The sequence below is a fragment of the Pipra filicauda genome, unplaced genomic scaffold (assembly GCF_003945595.2).
Source record: "Pipra filicauda isolate LSUMZ 115617 unplaced genomic scaffold, ASM394559v2 scaffold177_size2800117_pilon, whole genome shotgun sequence".
Taxonomy (NCBI): domain Eukaryota; kingdom Metazoa; phylum Chordata; class Aves; order Passeriformes; family Pipridae; genus Pipra; species Pipra filicauda.
In genome coordinates this window covers 2,512,374-2,532,238 of record NW_024104284.1, presented here as the reverse complement: position 1 = coordinate 2,532,238, position 19,865 = coordinate 2,512,374, and the positions used below count along the sequence as shown (strand labels likewise).

The window sequence follows — 19,865 nt, the reverse complement described above, 5'->3', positions numbered from 1 at the left end:
AACGTGATATGGTAAGAGTAATAGCCAATACCCTTTCAGGCTGTATATTCAGAAGCACGTCATGGAGAAGAAGGGTAGTGGTCTTTTATCTGCAGTATCCCAGTGACACTGAGTGTATAACTTTGGGAATCATCATATCAGAAAGATGTGGAATATCAGAAGAAGTGTAAAGAAATTTAAATTCTACTGAGTAAAGACCGCTATTATGCCACATTAACGGTCTCTCTATATATTTAAAATTCACCTTTTCAGAGAATGTGCAGTTGTGATGAGAATAGGATTACAGCCTTTCACTTCTGCCCATCCTTTAGGAGTTTAAAGAACTGCAGCAGTTAACAGCTGCCCCAGTGCAGCTCAAATGAAGAGGTCTCCAGGTTTTTTGTGAAAAAGCTAAAACCTTACTTTCTCAGTTATCGCCTATGAAACAGCCTGTAGGCTCAGGAGCATTCAAGTAGCTTATATTACACGTGTTATTTAGCCAGGATCATTCACATTAAATACAATTTGTGTATATTATCTCGCCTGGAAAAATGAGGCCTTTCCTAGATTCAGGAGTCATATGCATCACCAGGTAATCTTGACAGATATTTTTTTGAAGTTCTGTCAGTATTCATTAACAGAGAGGTAGGGTAAGTAAAGCAAGCCATAACTAAGATTGCTGGTCATAAGCAATCTCTGTGTCCATAAGCTGATGTCCCACTGAGGTGTTAGAGATAACTGTGCAGCCCTCATAGTGCCATCTATCAGGTAGGATAAAGTTGTTACATTTTTCTGATGGTACTGAACCCAGAAGTATGAGGGCCTACACACTGTAACCTGCTATGCAGATACAATTAGAAATTTTGCCCTATTTTGGAAATACCACAGCTACTTCAGTCACCTACTAAAGCAGTAACAGAAGTGGAGCAGAGATTGAATTTATAGTCAGAATAAATTCATTGTTCTTGGTGCTGCCTCTAGGCAGTTTTTGAGATTCATTAGTGTAGTCTTTCCTGACTTCAGATCTTTCAGTGTGTATATGTCTGCTCTATAATGATGTATTTAAAAACCTTTTGAGGAAGAAGATCTTACTTTAAGGGATTCCTTTATCCTTAATTATTCTGGAGTTATTGGATAATACAAAAATGCAAATTACAAGAGTACTGCTTAGGTTCTGTGTGCGGGTGTGTTAATGGCAGGATAACTGAAATGAATTTCAGATTTAGAGGAAGTGACAGGGACAGAAGAGGCAGTCTGGCTTTCGTACAGATAGAAATTGCATTAGCATCTCTGTTTCATCATGCTACTGCTAGACTTACAAGTTTGTGATGTTGCTTGTGATGTGAATTGTTTGGTGGAAGTCCATTTTCTGTTGTCATTACTGTCACTAACAACTCAAGTTCATGTTCTTGAGCATACATTTTGATATATTCAAGAAGCATTGTGCGATAACTTTTTTTATATACTTACATATGTGAGTGTCATATACTTTTCAACAAAGACCTGTGTGAAATGCAGAGAGACTAATATGGTAGTCAGTTCACAGGTCACACCAAGAGCTGTCTTGTGCTGTGTAAATATCAGAGCAAATACAGAAGCGTAAGAACTAGCTTTGGGTTTGGCCAAAGTGTATGTGTGTCTCTGTATGTGTGGCTAGTAAATAAGTAACTCGAGGACTTTTGATCTTAGTCTCCTCTGTAACTGGAAGCATTTGATGTGAGTTTTGAGAAGGCGCCGTTGCTTTCATCGATGTCAAATTCAGGAAAGTAAAGCACTGACAGATATTTTAAAGATGGTAGATATGTATTCTAGCAAAACTACAGAGAAGTTGATTATGATACTGCATGAAACTGTGCAGTTATACCTGTTTCCTGAGCAGGTATAAAGATACGCAAGAATTTGTGCGTTTGGGGTTCTTCCAGACAAGACACTTGATTTCTACTGGTGGATACCTACTGTCGGTCTTTACTTAGCAAGAAGGAAAGGTTGCCTTTAAAGCTACTTTGAAACCTGCTTGTATTCAGTGATGCTACCTCCCAAAGTTAGTCCTAGATAGCAGATTTGTGTATTTTAACTTTTACATCACTGAATGACGATGTTGCTTTGTCAGGTTGTGGCAATAGTATAATATCACATTGTATGCCATCTCTGTGTCATATTTTTTGGTCATGTTGGTAGTACATGGTCTGAAGGACAGCAGGCTGCCAGATCAAATCACAACAGTTCCATAAAATAAAATAAACAAAAAACCCACCTTATTTAATAAAATAAAGTGAGGCATCATTCTCCATGACGTTCATGGATTTAGTGAGTGAGTAGCTGTTGGCACATGCTAGTTTCAGTGTTGCTGCTGGTGCAGCAGGAGAAGGAAGACTAGCAGTAGTACTGCTTAAGGGAGCAGCAGTGCTAACAGGAGATTGAGAAGCCCTAGAAGTGCAAGCTGGAAAAAACTTCAGCAAAGGGAAGGTATTTTCAAGGAGGGAAGAAGAGGAAATGAGGAGTTACAAGTAAGAGTGAATTAAGAAAGATTCCAAATAGTAAACATTATATTTTAGAGTATTTTTTGGATTATGCAGGGGAAAAAGAGCTCTTCTTCGCCTTGTTTACATTGTAATTTGCTCTTCTAGGCAGCCGTGGTACTTCCATACTGGTGGGATTAGGTCTAGGGGAAAAAAAAAGTATTGTAAGGCAACCAAGTGGAATTTTAAAATTGATCTGGGCAAGACTTTTTATTTGCTCCTAGCTAGGGAAATTGCTAACTAGCATTTAAAATATTGACCATACCTCACCAAAATACAGTTGCCATCAGAGGATAAAAGTTAGATCAGCCATCCAGATTTGGGTTTCTTCTACATCTCCCCAGATAATGTCAACAATCCCTTCTGTTTCATTTCTTTTTTCTCTTTTGTGTCATGCTTTGTTTTTAAAATTTGCCAAATGTTGTTTTTTATTCTCCAAAGCATTCTGAAGTACAGTTAAAGAGAGCCATTATTCCAGCTGACATAACCAACTTTACATGCAGCTGAAGCAGAGCAGCAGGGCCTACATATGTGATTTTGAATTAAGGAGTTATTAAGTAACATAGATATGCATCACTAGGAGTAAGACATTTCTTGCCTTTCTGCACATTGACTGAACCATGAAGGACCTACACCATTCCATGCCCTATTGCTGGGTCACTGTATCGACCAAAAGGGTCCTGCAAACATCTGGAATGATAACCTCTTAAAATACCATTAGGAACTCTTTCTCCACCAGGAGGGTGGTCAAACACTGGAACAAGGTTTTCTAGAGAGGTGATTGATGCCCCAAGCCAGTCAGTGTTCAAGCGGCATTTGGACAATGGCCTTAATAACAGGCTTTAACTTTTACTCAGCCCTGAATTAGTCAGGCAGTTGAAGGAGGTGACCGTTGTTGGTCCCTTTCAACTGCAGTATTCTGTTCATATCTAAGTCAGGAAGAAGTCTACTCTCAGAGCCCTGTGGCTCTTTAAGCACCTTGCCTTATATCCATCAATTTCTCTATGGCAATAATCCTTACCCTTAATTTACAGCCCTACTCTGTCCCAATGCAGTCTGCCAAAGATTACTAAAACCATAACTATATCTCTGCTCTGCTGAGTTCATCAACACATTTTACACATGGCATTGCACAACCCTGCATTCAGTTGGTCTGAATTCAAGCCAGCAGTCTAGCAGTTCAGAGATTTTTTTTGGTTCACTGTTACCACTATAACCTTCAGAAAAATAAGAATAAAACATAGGAAGTATTAATGATATTAATTATAGTTTTCCACCCTCCCTTCACATCTCCCCAATGCAGAAATAATGATAAATCCTATCTTTCTAAAATTTGCTGAATAATTTCCACTTTCATAATTATTCATCGAATCACTTCTTTTAGGAGACTGGTAGATGATCATTTTTATTTCCTTCATCTAGAGTTACCATGCTGAATGCTGAGGAATTCTTCTAAAATGGATGTTCTATACCGAAAAATATTAATTGATCCTCCAGTCAATCACCTGGCTTTACCAAGTTTTATTAAGTTCATCAGTGTAGCAAATAAATCTTACTGTGAGAGCATAAATATTATTGCCAACAGTGATACATTAGAAAAGCATCGACAACATCAGAAGACAACAAACCAGATGGTTTTCACTGGCTTATTTCATGAACAGTATATATCAACCTGCAGCACCCACATCAAACTATATATTTTCCTTTTTTAGTACAGTTCATTTAAATACAAAAGACTTCAGCTTTTGCTTCATCCATATCATGTGCTGGATTGGTATTACAAAACAATGTGGAGTAAGAAACTTACTCACCATTTACTATTTCCTTCTCTTAATCTTTGGATTTGGATTCAGTGGACAGTTCTCAGCTTTTTCAGGAAGATGACATTTATGACAATAGGTCACAAACTTATGGCCAAGGTGCTGCGTCAGCTTTTGATTACTCAAGAGACTTAAACTCCATTCCTAGTTTTGACAAAGGCTGCCTGTGCATCTTTAGGCTTGCCAAAGATTTTGCAAAGCTTTGAGCATGTTGATACTTTGTTGACAGCTGATCACTGAACTGAGAAGGGTTATTCAGATGAAGCACATGCTTTGGGTCATGATTTCCCTTTGGTTTAGCTTCCCTATCAGTAAAATGCACTATTGGTATAACCTTTCCTATTGTACTTACTGATTCTGAACCTTTCAATCAGGAAATCTCTCTTTTTGTTATGGAAGTGTTCAGTAGTGTAGTAAAGGGGGCCTCTAATCTTCGAAGGTTTGCGTATAGACTGCAGAGTTCTGGATGAGCAAATAACTTTGATTGCATCACCATTACCCCAGAGACAATCATTAAACCTTACAGTGAAGGTGGAGTGACTTTCCACTAATAGTTCTTACATATAAACAAAATAAGGAAGTATCTGCTTCATGGGTGGAATTTATCTAGAAGTGCAACATAAATTTTCTTATAATCATGAAATTATAATGTCATTTCTTACTTGGGTTATTCTTTATAGCCCTATCTATTTGTTAACTCTTTATGCAGCACTAAAGGTAGTTAGGTTACATCACATAATGTGTACTGTAGTTTAAAAAGCAGAAATAAGTGCATGCTTAACTAATAAGTACTTCTAATATACCTTGAAGTTGAATCACATCATTTCAGCATCAACAGTACTTTAAATCTTACATGCTTTAGAGATTATATTCTAGAGCCTGAATTAATGGCATTACTGTCTTTTTTTGCTTTCCGTAGACTAATAAAATGGTAATACGGAATGCTTGTTTTTCCTGAATGGTAAGACTGGGGACAAAAGAGTGGAAGAAGTATCGTGAAGAAATTATAAGATGTATATAAAATTATAAAGTTGCATATATGTGTTTTTCTTCACTATCTTAGGTGTATTCTGCAATCTCTCTCAAGCTTCAGATTTATTTTGATCTGATGAGGCACAAGGTCTCAGCCTTCTTGGGAAACAGTGTCTGCATTTACAGTGTCCTGCAAGATGACGTTTTCAGACACTCCTTGAGCCACAATCCTGCAACAGACCTATGCTACCTCACTAGACCATGGGGAAAAGCATGTGGCTGTCACCTCCTTAGGATGCTGTGGCAGAACCAGGGCATCCTTCTCTTCATATTTACAGGGCTGGCCATGCTGTCACATCACTTACTGGAGCCCTTCCAGGAGGAAGGACATAGTACACAAGAGCTTCACAAGAAATTCTAGATTTAGAACAACCACGAGTGTCTTCAACCAAACCGAAACTTCCCTCACAGCCATCAATGAAATGCTGTTCAAGCAGAGCATCAGACTATATGGGACTCTATGTGCATACATTGCACACATCTGCACAATCCTTTGGCTTTCAGAGGCTATTCCCCCTGAATACTGGCTAACTCACACTTTAATAGTGCCATCAAGTTTCTGGCGTCACGACAGCTGTGTGCACCAAACCCACCCCATGGCTTTAACCTGCAAAAGTGCATCAATTTTGTTCTCATGGCAGCACAGCCAGCATGTCACTGTAAGAAAACACACAGGGTCATCCACAAAGAAAGCTTATCTTTACTTGGTTAGATAACATTTCTTGGTTCTGCTTTCCAGACCAGGTTCTCCTTAGACACTGAGATGTATCATGTCTAGGACTAAATCTACTTGTTGCTTGAACTGCGAAGAACCAGAGCTCTGTGTTTATTTCCTAGACAAATAATTCCACTTTACCTTCTTCCCACGCTCAAATTCTATTCTCTTTCTCATTAAGATCAGCCAGCTGTGAAATCTTACAGTGACTCTTTTTCCAAATTTCCTTGGCCCCCGTTCCTTTAAACTTGTGCTGTAGATTGCTCTTAAGCTAAAGAAAAGGACCCCCTTACCCATGTCTGTAGTGTTAGATAATACCTTTAACGAAGGGGAAAAGATAAGTTCTGACAATTCTTAGTTCTCAGAAGAGAGAGAGAACTGAGTTCTTGGAGTCAGTGGCTGAGGCAGGTGCATAATCCGATTGTATTGGATACAGTGAACAGACATTTAAAAAGTATTTGGACAATCTCCAAAGCTAACTTCTCGTAGAGCCAAGAACTTCAGTGTTGGAAAGACCTGTCTGACAAGATTGGAGGCAAGGGATGTATCTCTAATATCCATATGTGATGTACTGGGGGGGTGGGAGGGAGGGCTGCTGTGCTCTGTTACAGCAATTGAAGAATGTCTGGTCAGACACCCTCAGATGTTCGTAGGAAGTGGGTGGAGAGGGATGACATCTGTGAGGTCCAGATGTTTCCTTATGAAAGTGTCTTCAGTTCATCAAATGCTGTCAAATATTAGTAAAAGTAAAATCTTTACATATATGGGCGGTGCAGAGCTGTCACAGGATGTGAATTTTCAGGAACTGATCAGATGCCATTTAAGCATCATTGTAAGACTGAAGATATATTATTGCAATTGGATGCTTGGCCACAGCAATCAGAAAGAGCAAGCTGATGTGAATATAGATCTTTCCATAATAAATAATTATTGCAATTTAACAGTTCTGTGGCTTAAAGATTAGTCAGAACTCTTTTGGCTATCCTTTTCTCTTTATGCCCCTAATTATATCTAATGTGAAAAGATAAGGAAACCAAAGCTCATGTATGTTAAATCCTCAGCATTACCTTATATATCTCTGCAAAGATGGAAGGAAATCCCCTACATGCCAGAGAATTTTTTGAATGGTGATCATACCTGTAACTTTATAAATGGAAACTTTTAATTTATGTTGTGCTACCTTTCCCTTTTACCAGGAGGATTATAAAAAGCCGTAAGAACCAAGCCTCTAGTTCTCTCCCTCAGTACAGGCTTAACTCTTCAAAACTTCCTTCTCAAATGTCACTTGAGAACAAATCCTGGCTTGTCTACATCTAGCTTCTTTCTTAACAGCTCCCTATTTCCACCCCTGGTTTTCAGAGATGCCAAAAATGTTGTGATTTTCCTGCTCAAAAGACCTTGCATGCCGAGTAATTCTTCTTCTCAGCAATGCTTACTTACTGGATGACTCAGTAACTTCCAAAAGCTTCGTGCTGCTCTTCCTTCCTCTCATCTTCGCACTGCGTAGTGATGCATATGCTTCTGGTGTCTGTAAAAACACTGTATCTGCCTAACACAGCTAGAGCTTCCTTTAAACTCAAAAGCAGAAAAATGTGTGCAGACGTTCTTCTCTGGGCACAGGATTTCTCTATGACATATAGCACAGATAAGCCTCACAGAAAAAAAATTAAAGGAAAGTAGTGCTAGTAGGGATAGAAGTGGAGAAACAGTTGCAATGCATTTGTCAGAAGCCATTTTTGAACATACAGAAAGATTGTTGCAGTTCTTTATTCACAGAGCTCCTCAATTTGTGACTTCTTTGGGAAACTGATCCTGGAGTCTGGGATGTGACCTCTAGGAAGTAAAACAGAAAATGCTGCCCACAATACATACAGATTTACAGCAATTTTGTTTCTTAAACAATGTTTGCTCACATCATACCATTAAACAATTAAATCAGACAACCAAAACCTGGATCACAGCATCTCAGCCAGCTTGTGTTTATGTTAACAGCTGTATAGAAATGCACCTTGTGAGTCCTAGCAGTGAATGTGTACGTGGGTGTTTAGGTAGGATTTGAATAGAGGATGTTCTTCACGCTGGCTGATCTGTAGGTATTTCCCTAGTGAATATGAGAGAACTTGTCTTCCTACATCCTAGGTAGGCATTGTGTTACCAACTAGAGAGGTTAACCTGGGTCTCTGTGTGGTGAGAAAGACAAAGCCAGTGTGTGAGAGTTCAAGGCACATGTACATAAGACAAGCTGACATTCACAGAAAGAGAAAAAAAAAGTGGTTCAAGCCCTATTTCCTGTAGCGTATAAGAGACGTTTCATTCTGATGGTTAATTACTTCCATATCAAACAGATACTATGATCATGAGGGTAGAAGTTAAATCGATTAGGGTAATTAAGCAAAACATACCTCAAAACATGCCTCTCAGAAAAAGAATGATAGACAGGTAGGGTTAGTCAGTCGTCATTCACTCAGACTTCACTCAGAGACAGTTTACATCTTGTGACCCATTGCAAAGCTGAAGACATGAAGTGACTGAGCCAAGTTAATAAGTAGTCCCAACAATTACCAGAAAAAGTACACTAGCTTCAACAACTTAGCAATTTAACATATACTCCTGTCAGCATTTTAGCAAGGCAGTCCAGTCTGACATCCCAATGCAATAGTCTTATTTTTGTTTTAATCTTAATATTTCTATTACACTATTTTTCAGGCCCTGATTATATCAAACAAAAATTTCAAGAAGGAATGGATGTGAAAGAAAAGTCTGAAGAAAAAGATCAGGAAAAACCACCTACCCCAAAAGAGTCACCTCACTTTTATCGAAAAGGTACTACACCCCCTCAAACCCCAGAAGCAAGTCCAAGGCATAGTCCTCTTCTTTCTTCTGACACTTCTCCTTCAAAACAACTGAAAAGGCAAAGCTCCAATTCTGGGGCAAGACTCAGTCAAGAAAAAAAGCTTTTAGCCACTGAGAATATAACACCCACAACTAACAAGCCTTTATATTCAAAAGCACCAGTGAAGGAAGAAGTAGGTGTGAAACACCAGCCAAAGTTTTCAGCCCAGCACAATCCCATCAACACAGAGAATGGGGAGCTGCATGGTCACTACCACGGCTATTATGTAAAAATGAATCCAGCAGTGCTTCCACAGGAGCTCAGGGAAGAAGATGAATATGCCAACCCATCACCATCAACACTTGCACGAATACCACCCTCTCAGAAGCCAAGTCCTGCTAGATCTGGGGGTAAGCCAGATGCCAAAGAAAACAAACCTGACACAAAAATTAAGAAAACAGAATTTGCTGCACCAAAGAATCCAGCTAATAATGAGTCACATTCAGCAGTGGAAAAAGAAGTAGGAAACAGCTCGGTAAGTACTACAAGAAACATTTTCACTTTCACTACCCATTTGCCTCTGAGTGCTGAGCTTTGCAACCTGAAGACAGGCAAAGCTCACTTCTGTCAAATCTTCATCTGGATACATGCTGCTAGCTAAAACCCACTGCACCAGACTGGAGTGAGGAACAAATATTCCAGTCCTTTATGTTATCTTTTTTGTAAACTGGGAAGGGATAGTTGATAGCCAGATATTGACAGACTTCTGAACCATGAGATCCTATTGCATCCATAAACACAAAAGTGTGTTGCTGTGTGTGTGTATATACATAGAGGTGCGATTTGCATGTGTGCAGATACATAGTCACAGATACACATTTTTTATGTAGAGAGAGACATATATATATATATTCCTCCCCAGAAAAGAAGTCCCACAATGTTAATTGTACTTCTGTGGATATTTGTACAGTACTGGAAGTTAGACACACACTTTTCCCCAAAGGTCTGCTTTTGGCTACTGTTGGAGACAGGATGCTGGCCTGTGGTCTGACCCAGTCCAGAAAATCTCCCATTTTCATCTTCTGCTCCATGTTGATTTTGGGTTCTAAAAACAGGAAATTTGGACCAAAATATATACTGTTTTCAAATGCATACTTTGTAACAATGCTTGCGTTTTACAGTGACATGAAAAATTTTACTTTTCGTGAGGAAATGGAGAAGGAGTTTTAAAATTATGCATCCAGAGCAGTGTGAATCTTAATTTCATTCTTATTTAAAAATAATAAAATTATCAATAACTATGCAGAAAAGGAGTGATTACTAGTAGCATTTCTATTCCGTGTTAGAAGGAGAAGCCAGGTTATGAAATTCAGAATCTCTGATTATGATTCTATGATTTCTGGGCCAAGAGAAACTCGGAAAACCATTAGTTGTAGAACCTAAAGCTAACCTTTAAAACTGACTGATGATTCTCAAAGTAATTAGAAAAGCATCAGTTATTTGGTATTATTCTGGTGAGGTCATTCTTACATTAATCCTGCTATTCTTATTTTATTCACATTCTTATTAATGACATGCAAGAAGATGTAAGAATATTGCTTGGGAAGTTCACAAAAGACACAGAGACCAGGAAACTGGTAAATAATGAAGACCAATACAAGCTGATCCAAATCAACTGTTAAGAAGGGTGCAAGTATAATTATCCATGGGTAGCACAGCAAAATATAATGTTATGTATGAAAAACAATTAATAGAGCCTGACCATGCAGGATCAGAACTGGAAAAGGTTGGTGGATCAGGAGCAAGAGAGGCAACTGAACATGAGCTCCCAGTCTGCTGCTGTTGTTCAGAGATGTTAATATAATCCTTAGATTTATCAGCAGAAGAGATTAAACAAGAGAACATGGGAGTCTGCTCTATCTGCTTTTGGCACGGGTGCAACCACTTCTGGAGTAAAATACTTTGTCCATAAATCGGGGATTTAAAATGAAAAAAACCTTAAGGGGAAGTCCCACAAAGAACTGCAAGAATGATTAAAACATGTCTTACAATGAAAGATTCAAGGTAAAAAAAACCCTGACATATTAAATCATTTCCTCTAAGTACACTTTATAAAATGGTTTTCCAGGCTAACAAGCAAATGTGTAAGAAGATTCAGCAGCTTGACAGATTCAGATAAAAGTCTTGATTGAAGTTGCTTTTTATATTAATTAAATGTGACATTAGTTTTCCGATGCTGAGGTTTTGGACCCATCGCTGAATATTTCAATAATGAGCATTTTGCCAAGATGATATTCTCTAGTTCTGCAGGAAGCTTGTATTCTGTTTTGTGCGGATCAAAGTAGATGTTCACAGAGGTTTTGTAATCTGCAAATCTGTATTACAGCTGATATCAGCCCTTTAACCTTTCAAATCTCACAGATATGACTCTTATGTAGGGTAACACAAAGCTGTCGGGCTTGTAAATGTTAAGCAAGCATGTACAGAATTTTAACCTGAATTGGAATTGTTTGTTCAGCTCTGGTAAAAATAAGTGAGTAGAAATAGTGCTTATTTTTCCTGCATTTCAAATAATGTTTTGGAGCTGAGCGAGTCCTTGTCTTAACAAGCACCTGAACAGCAGTTTATTGACCTTCTAGAATAATCAGGATAAGGACCATGAACCTACAGCCTGTTATCAAGAAAGGTGTAAAAGTGATGAGATATTGTGCATTAGCTACTGTTTGTTTACTGATATTACAGTTCATCTGGGAACTGTCCCTCTATTTCATTTGGAGCACCCTAATTGCACTATTCCTGTTACCAGCATGTCAATAAGGAAGGGAGGTAGATTTTAGGAATTCATTTTTAATATAAAAGTATTCTAAGATATATGTAGATGTATGTGGGTGATTTCAAAGATGTCTTCCATATGTGTCTATAAATTTATTCTTATAGAATAAATTTCCTACACACTTATTTCTTTAAATTGCTGAAATGAGTAAAAATGCTAAAACGATTAAAGCGGAAAAGAGTAGCCTACTGGCCTAGCAGTTTGAGGGAGAGACAGTACAGAATGACTGTTAAAATTGCCTGGAGACTTCTAATTTTTAGTATTACCTTTCAGCTTCAAAAAACACTAGCCTGTTCTGCAATGCTCCTGGACTGAGCTCAGTAGTGTGCTGGAATTATGCAGTGACTAACCTAAGAGTGCGCAGTTATTGAGGAGAAGCCAGATTCATAGAATCATGGAATAGTTTGGGTTGAAAGGGACCTTAAGGATCATCTCGTTCCAGCCCCACTGCTGTGGGCAAGGACACCTTCCACTAGACCAGGTTGCTCAGAGCTCCCTCCAGCCTGGCCTTGAACACTTCCAGGGATGAGGCTTCCACAGCTTTTCCGGACAACCTATTCCAGTGCCTTACCACCTCACAGTAAAGAATTTTTTCCTAATACCTAGTCTAAACCTACTTTCTTTTAGTTTGAATCCATTCCCCCTTGTCCTGTCAGTTTGAATCCATTCCCCCTTGTCCTGCTTAATGTACTTCTCTTTATCTCAAACACTTCTGAATGTTGAGAGACTTCAGAACTCTAGACTTTCATTGGGGAATTATTTTATTTTAGTAAGAAATTGCAATTGCTTTTTAGTCATCCTGACAAATGATTTCATTATGCTTTGAAACGTATTTTTTAAGGAATATAAAGTGAAAAGAACCCTCACTCTCATGAAAAGGGAATGGTAAAACATGTTTTTGGAATCCAGAAATGAATCTATAACATTTATTGAGCACTTTCATTAGGTTATGTGAAAGTGCTGTGTCAAATTGTGCTGTGATTTTTCCAAGTTTCTGGTAATAATGCATTAAGAACATAGATACAGAAGGGAAGATTTTCAATTCTTCCTTCCATGTATCTAAATCAAAGCCATATCTCACTTCTGAATGAAACATCAACTTTAATTTGGATTAAGATCGTTAAACAACTTTATTTGCAGCAAAGCTTGCAGCAGCTGTTTTAGTAATCAAATTCATGTTTTATATTTTCTGTGAGTCTGTTACATCCTGAAGAATGTCATTGTGTATCATCTGTGCAATAAGTAGTCATAGAACAGTACTGATTCTCTAGATATCCCCTTTTCTGCCATTATGCTTGAAAAATATCAGCACATACTTCTTATGCCACACATTTAAGTGTGTTTCTCTATGTACTTACTCTGTGATGTTCAAAAATCAAAGTTTAAAATAATTTTGGAACTCATAAGAAAGAGTCAGTTTTATCAAGGTAAAATCATGGATAAAGCACAATGACAAAGTCACTGTTCATCAGCTGCTCAAAAACAGCTGTCTGTTTGCAGGAATTACCTGTCATTTATGAGAGATAAATCATCCTTGTTTCACTGAGAACTAGGCCAATTGCATAATTAGGTAAATTGTATTTACCACAGTGTGAAGGTTGTACAGAGACACTTGACCATAAACCAGTACTGTTGTTTCTAACTGCTCGTTAGCAGCCTCTGGCTCCAGTTTCAGTTTGCATGCTGCTATCCCCCCTTGAATATGAGCTAATTTGAGATTGTCTTGGATTTGGGTGAAAAATAGGATTGAATTTCACAAAACACCATTGTAGTGTACATTCATGAATACACATTTTGTTTGCCCATGCGTGACCATGTGCTGCCCTAGGACAGATCCAGGCCAGGCACAAGTGTTTTACTGCATTGTAATTTTTTTCGTCTTGCAGGTAAGGATTTTTAAACCACACAGACTGTTTAGCCTGGTTTTTACCTGTATCTAAAAGCTTTGTTTTGCTGAACGTTACCCAGTGTGCTTCTACTCCCATCTTTTTGTTCAACTCTCATGTCTTTGTTAACTTAACATCCATTTAGTAAGGGCTATAACTACCGTGATATTAAAAAAATAGATCAGTATTTGCCTGATCCTAAATAAAACCTCTGAGCAGGAACTTTATGCTAAATTTAATGGACATTCCTAATGCAGTGGAGTTACAAGACTAGTCTTAATACTTCCTGGCATTACATTTTAGGAAAATATCTAATTTTCCTCCCCAGATGAAAACTAATTGTGTGGTTATATTTTTAACTACATAAGTGTCTGACTTATGAGAAGCTGAAAGGGCAATTTTTAAGCAGGACTGAAGATTTTCTACTACAGCTTCTTTAGTGCACCTGTTCTAATCACTCTTAGACTGTTCAAACTAATTGTGGCTTTTGCTATTTTAAGCCCTTGCAGGACACTAAAGTCTTATTTGTGGTATTTGTCTTAAGGCATTAAATGCTTGTTTCATAGGTGTCTACAAAAAGGTGGTAATTCATTGCATAAGAACCGTGTGCTGCACAAATATTGTCTGATCATTTTTTAGTGTATCAGGAAATCCTGCTTGGGGCTGAAGAGCATAGTTATCAGAAGAGGAAACAAAGTGCACATAGCAGACCAAAGTAGATGAGATTTATATCTTCGTATAAGGCATAGACTCATTATCATAAAGACACATTTTTCTATGATCATGTAAAATCAACATGGTTTTACAACAGCCCAGTTCTCAAGCTGTCACTTGCTTCTGTCTTTGTAGATGAGATTTCTTGATTCAGGCCGTAGCCCCTAGGGTTTTTAGCCTAATTTATCTAATGTTATTCTGGTGAGATTGTTATACCTAACCTGACTGACAGATGCATCAAAAGAGAAGTCCCCTCCCCCTCCAACAAGCTTAATTTTGTGAGACTGTGCACTTATGATACTGAGCTGCTGTTGGAGCTGCAGTCCCTGTTTATCAATCAGCCAGAATCTGTCTTGCAGCTACCAGGATGCTTTTCCACAATATATTTCAGGTAGTGAATGAGTTCCTGGCTCCTGTTAAGTCCCCATAGGTTCAAATTTTTTTTTTAAGTCATAATAAATCAATGTGATTTCCACAGATGTTATTTTCAAGTATACAGAGTCCTAGGTGGCCAAATCCCAGTGAATTTTAATGGTATTTGGCAAGGATCTCCTTCACATTTGCTTGCAATTCCTTGTGCAGTATAACTGTAAAATCTTTAGTTGAGATTCCAACCCATAAGGGAACTATTGACCAACCTAAGGGAACTATTTTGATCACATGGGGAGTCCCTATTTGAATCATAGGATCATGGAACCGTAAAATGGTTTGGGTTGGAAGGGGCATTTAAAGATCACCTAGTTCCAACTCCCTTGCCATGGATAGGGACATCTTCCATTAGACCAGTTTACTCAAAGCCCCATCCAACCTGACTTTGATTACTTCCAGTGATGGGGCATTCACAACTTCTCTGGGCAGCCTGTTCCAGTCTCTCAACAGCAGAAAGAAAGATGATGCTGAATCCACATCTTAGTGGAAATTAATAGTGTAATCAAATCACACTTCCTGTAGAGGACTTTGTAATATTAGTATGTTTGTCATGAGATTCTGGGAATTTTTTTGCAAAAGAAGCAGTCATTAAGTGGAAGGGTCACTCCTAAGGGTGTTTACACTAACATTCCAATACAGCAAAACTGAGATATTCTCAAAGTAGCTTTTGTTTCAAGTCAAACATGTCTTATTGCTCCAAGTCTTCCAGTATGGCTTTCCTGCATAAATCTCACAATTGCCAAATGCATTTGGTGGGAATCCTGATGGGAACTTGGATTTCCTTCACAGTAGAAAAGCACAGAAGTACCCAACCTAATGTAATTATGACCATGCCAGGAAGAGAAAGAAGATGTTAACCTTGAGTTACACAGCGAGGCTCCTTACAGTACTGTGCTCAGAAATGTAGCCATATCTGGAGCTGTGCTTTGCTTTTATGCCTATTCTCTGTCACCAAGTGTCTCATATTCTTGGGCACATGGTGAGTCACTTGCACTAAGGAGGAAGGAACATGGTTCCACTTCTGTTCTGTGACCTGATGGTTAAGGCATACTACTGGTAAGTGGGAACTTGTTAGTCAAAATTACTTTGACTAAAGTATCACTAAACCCTGTTTTCAGTTTCCTAGTCGATATTTTAGACATTAAGCAAAATGTGAATACTGCTGCCAGTACTGTTACCCCTCTGGCAACATTTAACTGGCATCCTGGTAATCTTAATCATTGTTTGAACTTGAACACCTAGTTCCTCAGCATGTGAAAAAATACCTCTGAACTGTTGCAAATGGATAGACCTGCTGATTTGGTTTAGACTCGCCAGAGATTTAAGCAGTACTTGACATAACATATTCTGTGACTTACTCAAGAACTTAGCAGTCCACATCTGGCCTGCCATCTGATGTACTGTGTAAGGGTGTGTTCTGGTAGAAAGCCTTTAATGAGACAGTTTCAGAAGGAGAGCATGTGATATAATAATGACACAAGTACTACTCAATAGCTTCCCAGTTAAGTAAGTAACATTTTCTCCCGTTTTGGTTGTCAAAAAAGGTATTCTTTTCATAAAACACGTTTGTTTTGTCTGTTTTGAAATGAGTCGGAATTGGAGAAGGAACACGCTGTAAAGATGATGAGCACTCCAGCTTCCATAAAGTAGTTCTCATTCTTTGTTTTGCTCTCTTTTAAGCTGACATTGCTTTTGTGTTGATAGGTTTGTTTTCATTTGTTTAGATGGTCATATTTGTCAGGTGGTTTAATCTCAGTATGATTAAGAGCAGCATGATAATATACTCTCACTTGTATTTATGAAGCTCATTTTCACAAAGATGATACTTAGCACAACTGAATATCAAGGGTAGTAGCTATTTTTCAGGAGCAGGGTCTGTATCCTTCAGATCAAGGTCAAAACCAGTAGAAATTGTAAAATCGGGTCATGATCATTGCTGTGCATGTGTGGAAAGCTGCATTAATTCTCATATCTTTATTTTATTTTCAGGGCCCTAACTCAGTCATGATCGCCCTGGTAATGCTGTTGAATATTGGTTTAGCCATTCTTTTTGTCCATTTTCTAACTTGATTGGAATTAGGAAAGGTAAGAAAGGTCTTGTTTTCGTATAAAATCACCATATCCACCCCACCTCAAATGATAAAGATTTAATTTCTTTGCATACTTTTAATGTTCCCCACTTTAATTATAGCTATGCCTGAATGTGATTCAACATAGTTATTTAATATTGTAACTGTTTTGACCCTTCAGTGAAGTCATGACAACTAGTGGTGTTAGCCCACAGTTCTCTGCAGTTGTGTCATCAGCCTTTTAAATGGCACCTGTCATACTCAGACACAGGGAAGGAGGCTTGGAATTAGGATGGGACGCAAGAGAGATGAAACTTGGAAAATTCAGCCAGGGGCTCAAATCAGTTTCTCTGCTGATGGCTCGTGGCTTTGGGGTCTTCTGAAAGCTGAAGCAAGCAGCCATGTTGGAAAACAAACAAAATAATCTGCTGAAGCAGCCCCGCCACTGAAGTGCGTTGGCTTCTCCATCTGTTCCAGCAGAGTGTGACTAAACTGGAAATGTACGGAGCTGCACTTTTTGTTGATGGAAGCTAACAGCTGCCTTACTATTTTACCGTCTGATGTTTTTAGTGGGGAGATGGGAAAACGACTGCCAGAGGAATGTGGTCAGAGGATTCTGTTGCTGTGGAAGTGATTCCAACGTTCACTCCTATCTCATTAGAAGAAATAGTTAGCAGCATCAGTCACCAGTCTTATTCCATTACCTGCTGCTTTTAACATCTCCTGCAGTGTTCTGGGAGATCGAATTTCATTTGCCTTTGCATGATTCTGTTCATTTGTTGTTTATGAAATTTGATGTATAGCCATAACGTAGTGTTTGGTCCAGCCTGGAGAAAGCTACCAGTTCTGCCTAGCAGCAGAAGCAGAAAATCAAATATCTTTTCCTAGTCCAAAGATAAAATTCTTAAATTCATTTTCCTAAACCTGAAGAGTCATTTTGCTTTAAGGTTTAGGAAGTAATATACCATTACTGTAAAATTTAAAGACGTTGATATCTTCCTAAAAATGCTTCCAAAATGCTTCCAAAGCAAGCAAAATTTTTCATAATAAAAGAATAAAAATCTTATGCTGGTATCAGCACATTCTAAACAGGAGGTGGAATATCAGAGTAAGCCAAGAAAGATGAGCTATAGGGTTTGCATGCTAACTTTTTTTTCTTTTTTCTTTTTCTTAATTCTGGTGCTGTGGTAATTGGTGATTTCAATTATTATGTATCAACACTGAGGTATTTTGCCAGCGGTTAAAATAAAGTCTTGTCTGGGTGCACATTAACGCCAATGACAGTTAAGCTAGCTAATGCTCATATTAAATCATCATAATTTTAAAATACTAGATTTGTGTTGAATACATTCAGGTAGAGCGTTTAAAAATGTTAAATGATTGTTTATCGATTTGATGCCTTCAGTGTCTTTAAAATCCATATATAATTTTACCTCAGCATTAAAAAAGCCTCAAAATTTTTCATTTGGAAGGTTTGTCTTAAGTAGTTTCATAGCCCTTTGTTCAAACGATGTGATCATGTTTCTTTTTATGTGCCATTATACTGTAATTATTGTACCCTATATTAATCAAATGCATGCTTATTTACTGAATATGTGGTGTGATCATTTGGCAAGTAAATATTTTAATTTAAAGCTGCAAAAAGCAAAGGGCTTGTATTATGTTTTATTTTAGCTCTATTAGAAAATCTTTCATACGGTATAGTTTTTGAACCTGTTTGTAAACTTTCTAAGTTTTTGCATGGTTTAATGGGCAACATTCTTACAAAATACATTAGCTATTTTTTGATTCAGCATATTAAAGTACCGTAGGTATGGACCGAATATTGTGCAGCGAAGCAGCTCTGAGCAGGGCAGTAACACCGTGGTGTTTTTTACAGAAGTATGTTGAGAATCCTGTGTTTTGACCAGTGTGGATAAAGAAGAAAGCAGAAAGAGAGCAAATGAAAATAAAACTTGTATATTTATTTTTTAAAAAAAGTTTAAATTGTGTTTTAAATTTAGGAAAGTAATTTTTAAATAAGAACAAAATTTTAAAAGTTACTGTGTAAGCCTTGACTTAATGGATGAAGTGTTCCATCCCGCAGTTAAATCACCCCGTGTCTCCTGACATGAGGAGGTAATTTTGTAACTGACATATTTAATTCCTATTAAATGTTTATTTAAAATACTTTATGCTCTGGAAATAATGGGTAACAAAGCTTATGAAAAATGTTTATAAATTTAAGTAAGCATGTTAGTACCATTTATAAATATGTATGATTTATAAGCTTTTTTAAAACAAAGCTCAGACAAATCGTTGGTATTTTTCTAAAATGTGCACAGTTGTATTTTACATGAAAGGCTATTTATAATTGGTTGTTATACTGTACACTACATTTTGGACAGCACAATGAAGCCTGCCAATGTACTTAATAATGTCATTTTGTCTATTTAAAGTTTCTTGCTGTCAAAGAATGAACTCTTTATCTATGGGTTTCTCTATTTATAATAAATTCTTGACCCAAAATGTACAATGTACAGTTTTCACAACTGTATTTGCTCTAATAAAAATAAGTTGGTTATTAATAGAGTTTCAGACTACTTTTTCCTGTTTATGAATTACTTTGTTCACTCTCTGGAAGCAATTTTTCTAACAAATTCAATAAACGAGGAGTGAAGCAGGAAAATGGGTGAAGTCCTGGTCCCTTTGAAATCATTGTGAGTTACTGTTTTCAACAAAAGTGATTCTGGGAAACAATTAAAAATAAATAATTAAAAAAAAAAGTCAAGCTTCCTTTTGTGTCTTCTTTTATCTTCTGATACAGCATTTTCGTATCTTTATAAATTTAGTATCTTGAATTACACTTTCACTACAAGACTGTTTAATCAATTTTGTTTTAATCAGTGAGTCCACTGACAGCTGTTCTTGTAAGTGAATTAACTTTTTTAAACTTCAGTCCTCCTTGGGGTCTTCATAGGTTCAAAATTAACATGAAGTCTGTGAGCCAGCGTTACACAGAGAAAAATTGCCATTACAACTGTCTTAAAGCCACCA

At 37.6% G+C, this 19,865-nt stretch overlaps 1 protein-coding gene across 4 annotated transcripts in view; it reads left to right on the top strand.

Moving 5' to 3' along the window:
• Positions 1-19,400, top strand: part of JPH1 (junctophilin 1) — an 83,222-nt gene extending 63,822 nt beyond the window's left edge. Inside the window, exons 4-6 of one of the 4 annotated variants that reach the window (XM_027722056.2) lie at positions 8,772-9,433; positions 16,750-16,845; positions 18,709-19,400. In XM_027722056.2, the coding sequence (XP_027577857.1) occupies positions 8,772-9,433; positions 16,750-16,830 (743 nt within the window). In that variant the 3' untranslated portion in view covers positions 16,831-16,845; positions 18,709-19,400. Of the gene's footprint in view, positions 1-8,771; positions 9,434-16,749; positions 16,846-16,951 lie in introns of all 4 variants that reach the window. The other 3 variants (XM_027722055.2, XM_027722054.2, XM_039379841.1) reach the window with 3 other exon arrangements.
• Positions 19,401-19,865: the final 465 nt, after the last annotated feature.